Source organism: Labeo rohita, chromosome 17, assembly GCF_022985175.1.
Source record: "Labeo rohita strain BAU-BD-2019 chromosome 17, IGBB_LRoh.1.0, whole genome shotgun sequence".
Lineage (NCBI taxonomy): Eukaryota > Metazoa > Chordata > Actinopteri > Cypriniformes > Cyprinidae > Labeo > Labeo rohita.
Window position 1 is genome coordinate 26,847,920 of NC_066885.1, and position 15,012 is coordinate 26,862,931.

The following is a 15,012-nucleotide window of genomic DNA, read 5'->3' on the forward strand; positions in this document are numbered from 1 at the left end:
CAGCTCCTGCCGCAGACTCATAATCTCCCGGCCTGCTGCCGGATCACTCCCACCAGCTGCTCCAGATCCGCCGGGGCCATCTCGGGACCGGACATTCTGTCACGGAGGCAAGACAAGAAGTGGTCGATCGAGAAGTGGTCCCCGTGTAGCGTGACAGAGAACTCAAACGCGGATACACACGAGTGAGCAGGTTAGCCACGCAATTAGTCTGAGAACGCTCCAGCAAAGGAGTAGAGATTTCCACCAGGAAACCCGCGTTCTCATTCACACACAGAAAGGTATATAAACGTCCGCAGAGCGGTACTCACGTGAGTTGATTTGGTGAAGTTGAGGCGACCAACAAAGAGACAAACCATGAACTCAATGTCCGGTGCTGACTGAACCTTACTTCCTGTTTATATACCCGCGGAGATTACTTCCGGGACCTCGTGACCTCACGTGACTCGGTGCGTGTGACAGTACATGGGGAGATGAAGAACATGAATCTGTTGGAGTTTTCAGAAAACAAATTGATTTCATATTTCTATGATTTTATTAAACCTGTCTTTATATAGCAATATTAAATAGTATTGGTCCAGATCTGGTATGCAATTATAAAAGAATGAAACAGTTAAACAGCATGAAAATCATGATCTGTTGGCGTTTTCAGAAAACAATTTTATTTTATATTTTCATGAATTTTTAAAATGTCAATACAGCAATGTAAATAGCATTTGTCTTGACTTTGGTATGAAATTATTAAAAAATGATACAGTAAAACAGCATGAAAATTATGTCAGTGGTATTTTAGGAGACACAGAACAAGATTATGGAGGAATTTGCAGAGAACAATTTGATTTTTTGTTTCTATTCATTTTTAAAATATGTGATACAGTAAGGTAATAAATAGCATTTGTCTTGACTTTGGTATGCAATTATTTAAAAAATGATACAGTAAAACAACTTGAAAATCACCACAGTGATAGATGGGGAGATGAAGAACAATAATCTGTTGGAATTTGATTTCATATTTTTATGTTTTTTCATATTTTTATGTAAATATCTATATAGGCGCGCAAAAGAAATTTAAGCGGAGATGGCGTGACCGCACTTTTACGAAGCGCGGATAATGTGCCCGCAGTACATTATCGCACAAACTCTGACCAGTCATTCTGGAGTATTTCTTGGCTTCCTCAGGCGGAGTTTCCTTCCCGTGTTGACCTTAATCTCCGGAATGGGGTTTCAAAAGGTATACATATTTAAAGCTTTGAACACTGTATTCTCATGCAGCTCAAGTTGCTGTACATCTTGAAATCACAATAGGATGGATTCTCATAAAGAAACGATTTTGTTTATGTTAATTTTGTCTTGCGCTGGAATGGCATATAGCTGTGCTTGTTCAAGAAATCTAAAATATTGTGCAAACGTTTACCAAAAGCCAGCGGACTTTCAAACGGCTCAACAAAATTGCAGAGAACAGGGCGGCCAGTTATCTATCCAGTCGAATGCATCAAATGAAGTTGTCGACTATCTTCTTAATAACCTGATCGGGCACTTTTGGACCGGACTCTATCTCCCAAGCGGCAAGTGTAACGCGAGCATATTAGGCGAAGGCTATTGGAATACGGAATTTACCAATTTGGAGACCGAAGACACGTCGTGCGTTCCGCTCTGTGTGTCTGTCTCCAGCGACGGAAAGCGGACGCCGAGACCATGCACGGACAGACTGGATGGATTTTTGTGTGAGGACTTTAAAGGGGATCTTTGCAAAGGAAGTGCGGACATTCTGGATGATTGGCATTGTGTGTTTGCGCCGTGTGAACATACATGTACTCATATAGACGCTGGATATAGGTGTTCATGTAGAGAACGATTCCGTCCAAATGTACGAGATCCACGCCGCTGTGATTTCTTTTGCGCAAGGACACCTTGTGAGGCGTTATGTATGAGAAGCGGGTCGGCGTGTTGGTGTCCGGCAGGTTTTGTTAGAAGTGACCAAACCTGCGAAGATATAGATGAATGTGAATCAAATCACGGTTGCGCACACAAGTGCATAAATACTTTGGGAGGTTATAAATGTGCTTGCTTTGAACCATTCATCGTCGTTAATGGAACTGAATGCACTCTTTATCCTAGTCTATACAGTGGTCAAGTATTGACACCGTCACCGAACTATATAGCAAGAGGGGCACTGTCGACCCCAGGAGAGTACGCTGGCGTGATCATATTCCTAGTAGTGGCTCTTTTGGCTCTATTAGTACTCGTGCATTATTTGCGCGGTCGTAAAGCAACTGTACAAGAATGCAATCCACCAGATTATGACGAGTTTCAAAAAAGTGTATCAAAGTAAATGATTATTGCTACATAACAGTATTTATTTATTTATTTTTTATTTTTTATAAAAGCCAGTGGTAATGCCTCTGTGTACACATCAAGTTATATGTTTGTTACTGTATACATTCTGTGAAGAATTAGACTTGGAATGACATCTTATATAAACATCATATAAACAAATATAAACATCTTAATATAGCCAAAACTTCTGTTATGTTAAAAATTGAAAACTAAAAAAAAAAGGTATTGAAAAATTGTTTTCAAAACTGATCTGGCAGTATTGCTCTGTAAGAATTATTAGCAGTGTAATAGACCATGTGGAAATGGATGTGGGCTGGGCACTCTATGATGCTGCTTCTTTAGGCCAAATGTTTTCTGTGCAGGATGTTGGGTGTTTCACTCTTTCTTTCTTCTTTCTTTTTTTTTTATTTTTATTTATTTTTTTTTTTTTATAAAAGCCAGTGGTAATGCCTCTGTGTACACATCAAGTTATATGTTTGTTACTGTATACATTCTGTGAAGAATTAGACTTGGAATGACTGTAAACATCTTAATATAGCCAAAACTTCTGTTATGTTAAAAATTGAAAACTAAAAAAAAAATGTATTGAAAAATTGTTTTCAAAACTGATCTGGCAGTATTGCTCTGTAAGAATTATTAGCAGTGTAATAGACCATGTGGAAATGGATGTGGGCTGGGCACTCTATGATGCTGCTTCTTTAGGCCAAATGTTTTCTGTGCAGGATGTTGGGTGTTTCACTCTTTCTTTCTTCTTTCTTTCTTTCTTTCTTGTTTTTTTTTTTCAAGATGATTTTGCTGCACTTGTCGTCAGCTGTGAGATGTTTAAAATAATAACTGATGCTATGGGAGTATTTTTTCCATTAGAGAGGTTTCAAAAACACTTTGATATGAAGTAATTTGTAAAACGAACACACAAGCAGATCTTCAGCCTGAATTTCTGCATGTTCCCATATTTTAGCCTACATATATCTTCCAGATGTATTCCTGGATATCTGACAAGATTATTCCATCTGAATAAATGCATATAACAGCTTTGTTTACCTAAACTGCTCTGGAGTACATTACCAAGTATTGAAATTTGCTTAACACCTAGTGGAATAAAAATACTAATATTTGAAACACATTTATTTTATGGTAAGTATACCACAATTACATACTTATCTGCTTAATAAAAAATACCCTGCACTTTTGGCATACTAAACTGGTATATTTAAAGTCTGGTAAATTAGAATTGCACTTTAACTTTGCGGACATAGTGCTGAGGTCAAACTTCAAATATCTTGCATTTAAAGACAGATATTACACAGAGATCATACAACAGTGACATTAAAACACATTTTAGGCATAATATCAAGAAATGTGCATTGTGCAACAAAGAAGTACTCCAAATAAAGTTTAATTATAATTTCATATCAGTAAGTCTTAAGTGATAAGTCAATAAATATGTTAACGGATTTGAAGTATACTTAGTATCAAATAAACATATTTTAAATAAATTATGGGATACGTTTTTTAGGGACATCTATGCTAACAACTGTTTTATATTGTTATAGTGTGTACCATAAATAAAAGAGATGTCATTTTATTACAGGAATTCTTCAGTGAAAAGATTTTAAGGTTGATCTGCTGCAAAACACAATTGTTTTTACAATCTTGATGGCGTTTACAACTAGATATGTCTGTGATATATACTTTTCTAATTCACTAATAAATAATGACAGTTATGTTTGCCAACGATCCATTCTGTTTCAGTGGTTACATCATCAGATGTCTGTTTACAGCACGAAAACGAAAATAAACTGCACCCCTGACTAACACTTTGTTGTGGTTATGAAATTCTGGTAGGCATTTTTTATTAGGAAACTAGTTTGACATTGTGTAAATTCCAAATAAGTTTTAGACATATCTTTATTGAAACGAGTTTAAACCATGTTTTTCATGCAGCAGTTTACAGGCAACATGTCACAGACATAATAATTTAGGAGATTAAAGAGACCTTTCTTCAGACTCCAAAAAACAACAGAAGAAAGATGCTCATGGGTCTGTGCAGATGTGGCCAGAGGAGCAAACTGCAATGTCTGTAATGTAAGAGGTCTAAGACAGTACTACAGGGAGACGGGACAGACAGTTGATCATCCTTGCAGTGAAAACCCAGGTGTAATGTGTCCTCCCAGAAATGTATGAGGACTTGCAAGTACTGGCAAATCTGGTTTAGTCCATGAGAATAAGTACTTACAGAAGCTGGTGGACACTATTTACAGCAACTTTTTGATTTCAGAGACTCATAATTCCATGCAAGTTTGTCAAATACTTGTTCAGTTTATCATCTCTTCCTTGTTACTCATTTTATAGTACTCCACTAGTACTTTGACCTGAAAAATAACTCATCTACACATCACGAGATATATAGGCCGGGTAATTTTGCTTTCAACACATTTTCTAGTTTCCAGAGAAGAACTAATCTACAGCCGAAGTAACGTTATTTTTCCACTTGGATATCAAGATCAGCTCGACTGTCTGCTGAGGGAGAGACAGAAACTCCGTCACAACTGATTATCAGTGCACAGCATCACTGGGTAGGTTTCAGAAGAAATCGTCTGTGTGAAATCGTCAGAAAACAGCGAGCACTATTTTTAAAACAGCAGTATAGCGTCAGTAGACCTTGGTTTCCAACCGGGTAAGGTAGACCAGTGACGCGTATGACGCATTTTTCATCATCATCTTGATCATCGTACATTTAGACAGCATCGTTATGTTGCGTGAGCTTATTCTGATCTGCTGAAGACATTTGAATAATGCATAATAATGCGTGCTGGATATGTGATACACGCGTTGCCGAAAAGACTATTCTGGTATTTAGGAATTGATATGGGGATTTACTGGTCATCATGTTCTGCGCGTCGGCGAGGAGATTCTGCAGGGCTGAAAATCCATGATGCAATCCCAATAGATTTAATATTTTCACGTTTTACCTAGCTGTTTGTCGTTGTCATCATAATTTCAGAGCATTGTGACCCGATGAATTTTATTGAGTGAAAGATGTTTCATCATGGTGATAAAGAAGGCAAGAAATCTGCGTTTGGACATCCTGTCTACGGCCAGATTGTTTTCTCGATTATCCTCCTCCTCCCTCCTTTTCTGGTCACCGCCTTCCCGGATAACACAGTAGGTAAGACATCTGGATAAAGACGGCAATTACAACTGATAAGGATTTGGGAATATGCTAAATGTACGGGGCTAAAATTGGCTAAAGCCCCTGGCCAATCATCCTCATTAGAGGTTCTGTTATGTGATGCCATAACAGTTTTTCTATGACATGACGACGCTGCTTTACAGCTGTATGTTGTATATGGAATAACCTTTGGTCGTGACTAAGCAGAATAGTCAAAACAAGCAAGAACCACAATCATAAAACTCCAGACATCATCTAGGCCCTAAAATCCTCCTGGTTATAATAACGTTTTATGAAGGTGACATTTCTCTAACAGTGAGTAAAGCGAACATCTCAGCAGAAAAGTGTTTTCCCACGTAGAAAGAAAATGCTATACTGAGTGTGATGTTGAAGAGACAGTGAGTGTTGTAACACTGCTGAGTTGTAACAGTTTCACCCAACAGAAATGAGGAACCGGTGACATCACTAACATGCGCTCACCACCCTCCTGAGGTGATAGTAGTTGCAAGACTATTGTAGAAACAGGATAAGAAGGAAACAATTTTAAGAAACAATAACCATTGGAAGAAAGTAAAAAAAACTAATTACCATTTTATGATTGATTATGTAATCATAATGCATGTTAAATTACAGAATCTGAACCTGAATAATTACAGAATCTGAATAAGCAGAATCACCATGAATGACTAGGCTGGGAACTTTCTGTTTTTCATACTTGTAGAAGTTCAAATAATTAAAATAAGCATTTTCTATATTTGTTTAAATTTTTTCCCTGTATTTTTACCATTTTAAATGCTCAGTGGGGGTATGATAGTAATGACTATCTTACATTTCTACCATGATTTACAGTTATTACAATTATTTCACTCATATTTTGACATTTTATTTTCACAAAAGTTATTTGAAACATTAAAGTAGACACTTTACTTGCATTTAATATGCATTCTGTGTATTTAAAATCACTCTTGTAAATTTAATTTAATGCAGTCGCCAAAATTGGGAGTCTCGTCTTTGGCCCATACAGTATAGACATGTTTTTAAAGGGATAGTTCACCCAAAAATGAAAATTCTGCCATTAATTACTCACCCTCACATCATTCTAAACCCGTAAGACCTTTGTTCATCTTCAGAAAACAAATTAAGATATTTTTTATGATATTTTGAGAGCTTTTAGACCCACACAACTACCACGTTCAAGGGTAACAAGGACATCAATAACCATAATTTTATTAAGCTGCGAGAATATATTTTGTGCACAAAAAACTTTAATTCAGCAACTTCTTCTTTATTAAGTCATTATTTTTGCTTTCTTTGCACACAGAAAATATTCTTGTAGCTTAATAAAATTACGGTTGAACCACTTAAGTCACATGGACTATTTTATGGGCTTTGAACGTGTCAGTTGCGTTGTTGTCTATACAGGGTCAGAAAGCTCTCAGATTTCATCAAAAATATCTTAATTTGTATTCTGAAGATGGATGAAGGTTTTTTGAATGAACGGATTGAGGGTGAGTATTTATTGACAGAATTTTCATTTTTGGGTGAACTTTCCCTTTAAGGTTTTGAGAGACATGGAACAAAGAACTATATAGGCACAACCATAAGATGTCTTCTTTGCTTCAATGCATGATTTGGTTCTTTCCTGTGCATTTTCAGTGGAGCAGTTCTGCAAGGATCCTGGTGTTCCTGAACATGGAATCAGAACTCCAAGCACTGGTGTGTTTTTTGAAAACTCAGTGGCCAGGTTCTCATGTGTGGATGGTTATAGCTTAAAGGGGCCAGCCAAGATTGTCTGCACGCGCTTCCATAATGGATCGGTAGGCTGGAAACCAAGCCTTAAACCAGTGTGCCTTTCAGAAGGTGAGGCTGCCGAATCTTAACCTTTTAACTGTCAGTATCCCGCTAGCATTACAAAAGCTGTCACTGGTTCGGTACCTTTTCAAAAGATACACTTTTGTACCTATTACAATATGTACACTTTAAGTGCTAATATGTACTTTTACCATTCCAGTGACAGCTTTTGTATCTTTATTTCTAAGAGTGTACCTTAATACCTTTTAGCAGGCTCCTCCCCCTAGTAGGCATGTTAAGAGTCATACTACAAAATGTATTACAATATATTATACTCAAAATGTTTTCTAATCTTGACAAAACACATATCATTGGAAAGGTCTCAAGTCCCAAGGTTCCATATCTGGTGGATAAAGTAACATTGTGACGGAAATGTATAAATCTGATCAAAATGCATAAAATTCAATGGAGTTTAGGTGTCAGTCTGTGGCTATTTTTGGTATAATGCCTAAACAAAATCAGGAACCTCAGTTTTTATGATATCAACTTAACCTTATGTCTTTATTCTAAAACATTCATGAATTACAACAATTTAAGTTTGAATAGTGCATTTTCACAGTTAAGAGGTTAAAGGGTTAACTCCATCCCAAAATGAAAATGTTGTCATCATCCACTTACCCCATGTCGTTCCAAACCCATATAAGCTTCGTTCGTCTTCGTAAGACAATTTAAGATATTTTGGATGAAAAACGGGAAATTTGTGACTGTCCCATTGATTGCCAAGTAAATACCACTGTCAAGGCCCAGAAAAGTATGAAACACGTTGTCAAAATAGTCTATCTTCCATCAGCGGTTCAACTATAATTTTACGAAGCTACGAGAATACTTTTGTACGGAAAGAAAACAAAAACAATGACTTCATTCAACAGTTCGTCTCCGTAGCGCCAAGAGTTAGGTACTTTAAGCAACAGCTTCCAAAGGAACGGCTACGATGACCGGAAGTAAGCTGTTACACCGCGTAGCTGAGAACGTAAAAATAATTAAGCAACCGTAAACAAGACGGCGCAAAGCGGCATTCATTTAAGTACAAATTATGGATTATGAGGATGATGTTTAGGCAATACTTACATTGTTCATTTCACATCATCTCAAGTCTTAGTGCTACCTGAGGTGCTGTTGCTAACAGCAGACATATTTGTACAAATGAAAAAAAACGTTAAAATTAGCTTAAATTTACAACATATCGACACAGATTAAATTAAAGACTAATGGTAGAATTGTAGACTAATGGAATTACAGTGGTATAAACTATAAAACATAACATTTATCTACCTAATCTGTGACGTTGTAAAGACTACGGCAAACCAGCTGTTCTCCCATAGTAGACGGCTACAGTAGAACGTCAAAAAGTCGTGAACGCGCAATATGACATCGGAATGCCGTTGCCGTTCCATCCCTGGCTGCTGCTTAAAGTCTCTTGTACGCTGTTCTACGTCAGCTGCCTACGCGGATACGCTGTTTTCGTTCGAATCAAAACGTAAATAAACGGAGAAAACGTATCTGGTGGTGAAAATTTTCATTTTGCGGCTGAGTAACCCTTTAAAGTTCTTTAACTCTTTAACAATTGTATGAAAATGTTGCAGCATTTATTTATGTAGCTACTCTATCATTCAAAGATTGTCTTCCTCCATTCATCGAGGATGCTGATGTCACAAATAAAACGTACAGGCCTGGCGACAGCCTCATTATTAGCTGTCATGAGGGATTTCAGATCCGATACCCTGACACGGAAACTATGGAATCAGTCTGTCAGGCCGATGGGACATGGGATAATCAGCCAACTTGTCAAGGTTTGATGCAAGCCATTTTTTGCCAAATATTCAAAACAAATCTACTTTGTAACTGAGTATAATTCAATAATCCAACACCACAGACTTGTATTTTCATGTGATCCTCTAGTAAAGATCTAAGTTACAGATGGAAAGGGGTTTCATGCATTGTCTTCTGTCTCCACAGGCTGCCTCCGGCCACTGATACCTCCACACAGTTACATGAACATCTCAGAAACAGAGTTCTCTGTGCCTGTTGGAACTGTAGTACACTATCAGTGTTTTCCTGGTTACAAGTTGGAGGGACCTGAATTTCTGGAATGCATGTATAACCTCATCTGGTCGAACACGCCACCCCGGTGCCTTGATGTTGAGGGTGAATATCAGCTTTGATTTTAAAAAATCAACAGATAAGTTCTAAAGGTCTAGTTGTATAATTATGATATTTTCTTTTCTTTACTATTATATTCTATAATATTATCTTGTAGAGATTATCTAATTAAAAACCTTTTAGAATTATAGAATTTTACTTTTTATAATTGGACCCTGAAAAATAGCTTATGGTTTATAGCTAATAGTCTTAGTTTGTTCCCTTAATCAAAGACAAGTAAAATCTCAAAATCCTTATGTAAACATTTGAAAATCTACAAATACTAAGATGTGGTCTGGGACTCAGGAAAAGGAAATGAGTTATCTGATTAAGATGTCTTTTTCTCTTTTTTTGATGTTTTACAGCATGCTCTTTACCCCCGATGATGGAACATGGAGATTACATGTGCCACCCACAACCATGTGACCGATACATCCATGGGACGGTCGTAGAATACTACTGTTATTCTGGCTACTCTCTAGCGAATGATTACAAATACATCACCTGCCAGTACGGACAATGGTTTCCGCAAATGCAGCTCTACTGCATCAAAGATGGTAAATCAATTTGCATCAGTTTCAATAAAAGTTTACAAGCATTTTTCTTTGGTACATCATAGTCAGTTGAACCTTGCACATTAGCACAAGGAATGTGCAATGAGAAATAGTCATTTTTAATAATGTTAGTTATGAAATATAGGAAATTGACGTGTCTGAGTTAATTATGCATATATTATGTAAATTAATACATAACGTGAGATAAAACCAGTCATAAGGGTCAATTTTTTTAAATTGAGATGTATACATTTTGTTACGATAGGACAATATTTGGCCGAGATACAACTATTTGAAAATCTGGAATCTGAAGGTGCAATAAACTTTAGAATTGTCCAAATTAAGTTAGCAATGCATATTACTAATCCAAAATTAGGTTTTGATATATTTACAGTAGGACATTTTCAAAATATCTCAATGGAACATGATCTTTACTTAATATCCTAATGATTTTTGGCATAAAAGAAAAATCGATCATTTTGACCCATACAGTGTATTTTTGGCTGTTGCTACAAATATACCTGTGCAACTTAAGACTGGTTTTGTGGTCCAGGGTCACATATTAATTAACATTGTTTACTGGTATCACATAATGAACCTATAAAAACTGACCTATTTACTGACCTTATTTACTTTTTATTGCACAATCATGTTATCTCTCTCTCACTATACACAATTACATTGGATTAAATTGAACATTGAACACTGTTCAATAATTTTTATGTGTCAAAGAGATAAAATCTGTCCTATTAAACTTTGTTCCGCAAACGTTAACATATCACAACATATCACAAAAATATCAAACTCTTTGTAACTTTAATAATAATGTTTCTTGAGCAGCAAACCAGTATATTAGAATGATTATATATGTATATACTTACAAATATTTTACATTATTCTGTTTTGTAAACAATGTTTATCTGATTACCTCATATTAAAACAGTTAAAGAAGAAGTCCACTTTCAAAACAAAGATTCACATATAATGTACTCACCCCCTTGTCATCCAAGATGTTCATGTCTTTCTTTCTTCAGTCGTAAAGAAATTATGTTTTTTGAGGAAAACATTTCAGCATTTTTCTCTATATAATGGACTGATATGGTGCCCCGATTTTGAAAAGTATTTAAATCAGGGGTGCTCAGCCCTGTTCCTGGAGATCTACGTTCCTGCAGAGTTCAGCTCCAACCCTGATCAAACACACCTGAACCAACTAATTAGGATCTGAAGGAGCACTTGATAATTACAGACAAGTGTGTTTGATCAGGGTCAGAACTAAACTCTGCATGAAGGTATATCTCCAGGAATGGGGTTGAGCACCCCTGATTTAAATGGAATTTTTAAAATAAAAATAACCAATAATTTCGCTAGATAAGACCCTTCTTCCTCGGCTGGGATCATTTACAACCGCATTTGGGATCATTTGAAGCTGCATTTAAACTGCATTTTTGGAAGTTCAAAATCGGGGCACCATATCAGTCCATTATATGGAGAAAAATCCTGAAATATTTCACTCAGAAAACATAATTTCTTTACGACTGAAGAAAGAAAGACATGAACATCTTGGATGACAAGGGGGTGAGTACATTATATGTGAATCTTTGTTTTGGAAGTGGACTTCTCCTTTAAGATTCATATCCTGAACGCAATGCTAAAGGGGCAGTTCACCCAAAAATGAAAATTCTGTCATTGATTACTCATCTTCATGTTGTTCTAAACCTGTAAGACCTTCGTTCATCTTTAGAACACAAATTAAGATGTTTTTGATTAAATCCGGGAGCTTTCGAGACCCTGCATAGACAGCAACGCAACTACCACGTTCAAGGCCCAGTGTGTAGAAGAATGGCACAAAAGAGAAGTTGTTGTTGAATAAAATCATTATTTTTGTTTTCTTTGCACACAAAAAGTATTTGAACTACTGACGTCACATGGAATATTTTAACAATGTCCTCACTACCTTTCTGGGCCTTCAACGTTGTAGTACCATTGCTGTCTATGCACGGTCAGAAAGCTGGGTTTCATCAAAAATATCTTAATTGCTGTTTTGAAGATGAACGAAAGTCTTACAGGTTTGGAACGACATGAGGGTGAGTAATTAATGACAGAATTTCCTTTTTGGGTGTACTCTCTCTTTAAACTTGGCTATGCATGTTAATAAGCAAAGCTTTATTCCCATAGAGACAACCTGGCCTGGTTTTCAAGATTCTCTACTAACCACATGGAAAGTAGTGGCTTGTACGGCCACTAGCGTGCTGCTAGCCTTGCTCTTGGTGATCACAGGCAAGATGTTCCACTTCAAATGCAAATCTCAGCAAAGTCCAAGGTACAGCCAACCTTATAGTCATACAACGTAGTTTGTTCTACTCTTAACGTACTTATTAAAACACATTTTTCTTCTTCAGTGAAGAGCCAGAGGAGAGCCGAGATCCAAACATCTTGGTTGTAGATGGTGTGGCTGTACCACTTCCCTCTTATGAAGAGGCTGTTAGTGGGGCCTACTGTCAGCCCCCAAACGATCCGCCCCCTGCTGGTCTGGGGAGCTCACAGCATTCAGAAGAACAAAACCCACCTTCATATCCCGGGCATACAGGGAGTCAAAATGGTGTGCCGCTGGACACTGGTGAGGCTGAGACCTGCGACAGCATCTCAGAAACATCAGACTGTCTTCAAGGCATGCAGCCATCTTCCTCCCATGCTGGTGGACTGAATAACATGTCTGAGAAAACCAATGCCATCACTTCTATGGAGGAGACCGCCTCCACAAGCCCTAGCATAGACATTGCAGATGGTAAGGCTGTCGGCTGCTGCCACCTAGTGGTTGTATCACACACTGAATATCATATCTTTTGTAACATAACTTACCAATGTATTGCTTTGTATTTTCCAGAAATTCCTCTCGTGGAGGATGGTGAAGCAGACTGCTGATTGTTACCTTTAACTGAAAATGGGACACTTAAGATTGTTTCACTCCACTGTTAGTTATTTCATTGCTCATGATTTTGTTGAACAACCTTGCAGAGGCCAAATTACTGCTCATAAGGAATCATTGCACAATTATATTCAATGAAGAGCACACCAGGGAAGGATAGGCAATAAAAAAAAAGAATCGAAATTTAAATAAACTCCCAATTCTGCTCATGAACGAACTATGCATTAGACCATAGCATATTATGTTAATTTGACTTTCCTGCAAAACATAGCATCGAAGTATTCTAAAATTTTTTTTTTTTTTTTTTTTGCGACTTTCACTTGGCAACTGCGCTGCATTGTGGCCAGATTACAAATGGTATGGACTGTAACAATGATGAACATTTCTTAAATAAATAATATGTTAACTTTATATTGGAGTTTATTATGATTTAAGTTCAGTGTGCATTTATCCAGGGTACCTGTGGATGAGACTATAGGTACAATTGAACAGCAGATGTCCTATGGGTGTTCACAGTTGGGTTGCGTTTACAATAATCTCGCATCATAAAAGCATTCTGGGTGAAATTACATTACTCAGCCGAACGAACAAAGGTTAGATTAGAGTGTGCGGATAGATTAGAGCGTCATTTGCTGTTAAAATCGATTCCAAAGAGAATGGTGATGCATTCGGAAGATCTCAGAATCGATCCATGAATCGAAGTATTGTCCCATCCCTAGCAAATATTGGTTAATAACTTACATATATGCTAAATTATGAGTCAGCTTACTTTTAAAAGACCACAAATACGCGAGAACACAACTTTAACAATACATTCAATGTGTCTTTTTTTTAAATGATTAAAAAACATGGTACTAACATGGGTGGATAAAAAAGGATATTTACTCACATTTAAGTTTCTTAGAGGCAGATGAAATACAGAATGGATAGTGGTAAGCGCAGAATATTAAACACTTTCTAGTTCATGTGGCTGAATCACTGCATATGGATGGATTATATGAGAAATGTCATAAACTTGAAGAGACAACTTTGAACTTGTCTGTCATTGAAGCGCAACAGGTGGCTTATGCATGTGTGATACAGACTTTCTTCTAAAGACATTACACAGTAATGTTGTGCAGTAATGGCAGTCAGCCAATCATAAGCAAGAAAGAATCTGAATAAGATCTGTACAAGAAAAATGTTACACTTTAAATTCTTTAATGGTTTATTGATAATTATGGTGAAATGACATAAAAAAGAAATGTAGTCTTTATGGTTACTGGCCATAAAACAGATGCATTTATTTATGTTACATGAAGTAGGGACAAAAAATCGTTTTGCAGTAGTATTTTTTTAGTATAGATACAGCTGAGGTAAAAATTTTACACCTTGCAGAATCCAAAATGTTAATTATTTACCTTTTGTTGAATTTATAAAAATTACCCCATTCAAAAGTTCACATACACTTGGTTCTTAATACTGTGTTGTTACCTGAATGATTTTTTTTTTTTTTTCTTTTTTTTTTGTAATAGTTGTTTGTGAGTCTTGTTTGTCCTGAACAGTTAAACTGCCCACTGTTCTTCAGAAAAATCCTTCAGGTCCCACAAATTCTTTGGTTTTCCAGCATGTTTTGTGTATTTCCAACGACTGTTTATCAGGGTAAATTTAACTTATTTTGTCATCTGGGAAACATGTAAGTATTTTCTGTAGCTTGTGAAGGGCAGTACTAAATGAAAGCTATTTAGGCAGAATACGAATCATGTACACATCTTCATTCTGCTAAAATGTTTACACCCCTGGCTCATTGTTTTCCCTTCTGGAGCATCAGTGAGCATTTGAACCTTCTGTAATAGTTGCATATGAGTCCCTCAGTTGTCCTCAGTGTGAAAAGATGGATCTCAAAATCATACAGTCATTGTTGGAAAGGGTTCAAATACACAAAAATACTGAAAAACCAAAGAATTTGTGCGACCTGAATGTTTTTTTTGAAAAACAGCAGGCAGTTTAACTATTCAGGACAAACAAGGGATAGTCATAAACAACTATCACTAAAA

General features: G+C 36.7%; 2 protein-coding genes across 2 annotated transcripts; both read left to right on the top strand.

Annotated features, from left to right (window-relative positions):
* The first annotated feature begins 1,212 nt into the window (after positions 1 to 1,212).
* Positions 1,213 to 3,119, top strand: LOC127180240 (multiple epidermal growth factor-like domains protein 6). Its single transcript, XM_051134246.1, has one exon. It carries the CDS (start codon positions 1,304 to 1,306, stop codon positions 2,327 to 2,329), a length of 1,026 nt encoding a protein of 341 aa, XP_050990203.1. The 5' UTR covers positions 1,213 to 1,303; the 3' UTR covers positions 2,330 to 3,119.
* A 1,614-nt stretch (positions 3,120 to 4,733) lies between these two features.
* susd4 (sushi domain containing 4) lies at positions 4,734 to 13,387 on the top strand. Its single transcript, XM_051134289.1, has 9 exons — positions 4,734 to 4,910; positions 5,339 to 5,503; positions 7,163 to 7,366; positions 8,974 to 9,147; positions 9,314 to 9,502; positions 9,862 to 10,053; positions 12,226 to 12,370; positions 12,450 to 12,835; positions 12,935 to 13,387. The coding sequence occupies exons 2-9, from the start codon at positions 5,374 to 5,376 to the stop codon at positions 12,970 to 12,972; spliced, it is 1,458 nt and encodes a 485-aa protein (XP_050990246.1). The 5' UTR covers positions 4,734 to 4,910; positions 5,339 to 5,373; the 3' UTR covers positions 12,973 to 13,387.
* Positions 13,388 to 15,012: the final 1,625 nt, after the last annotated feature.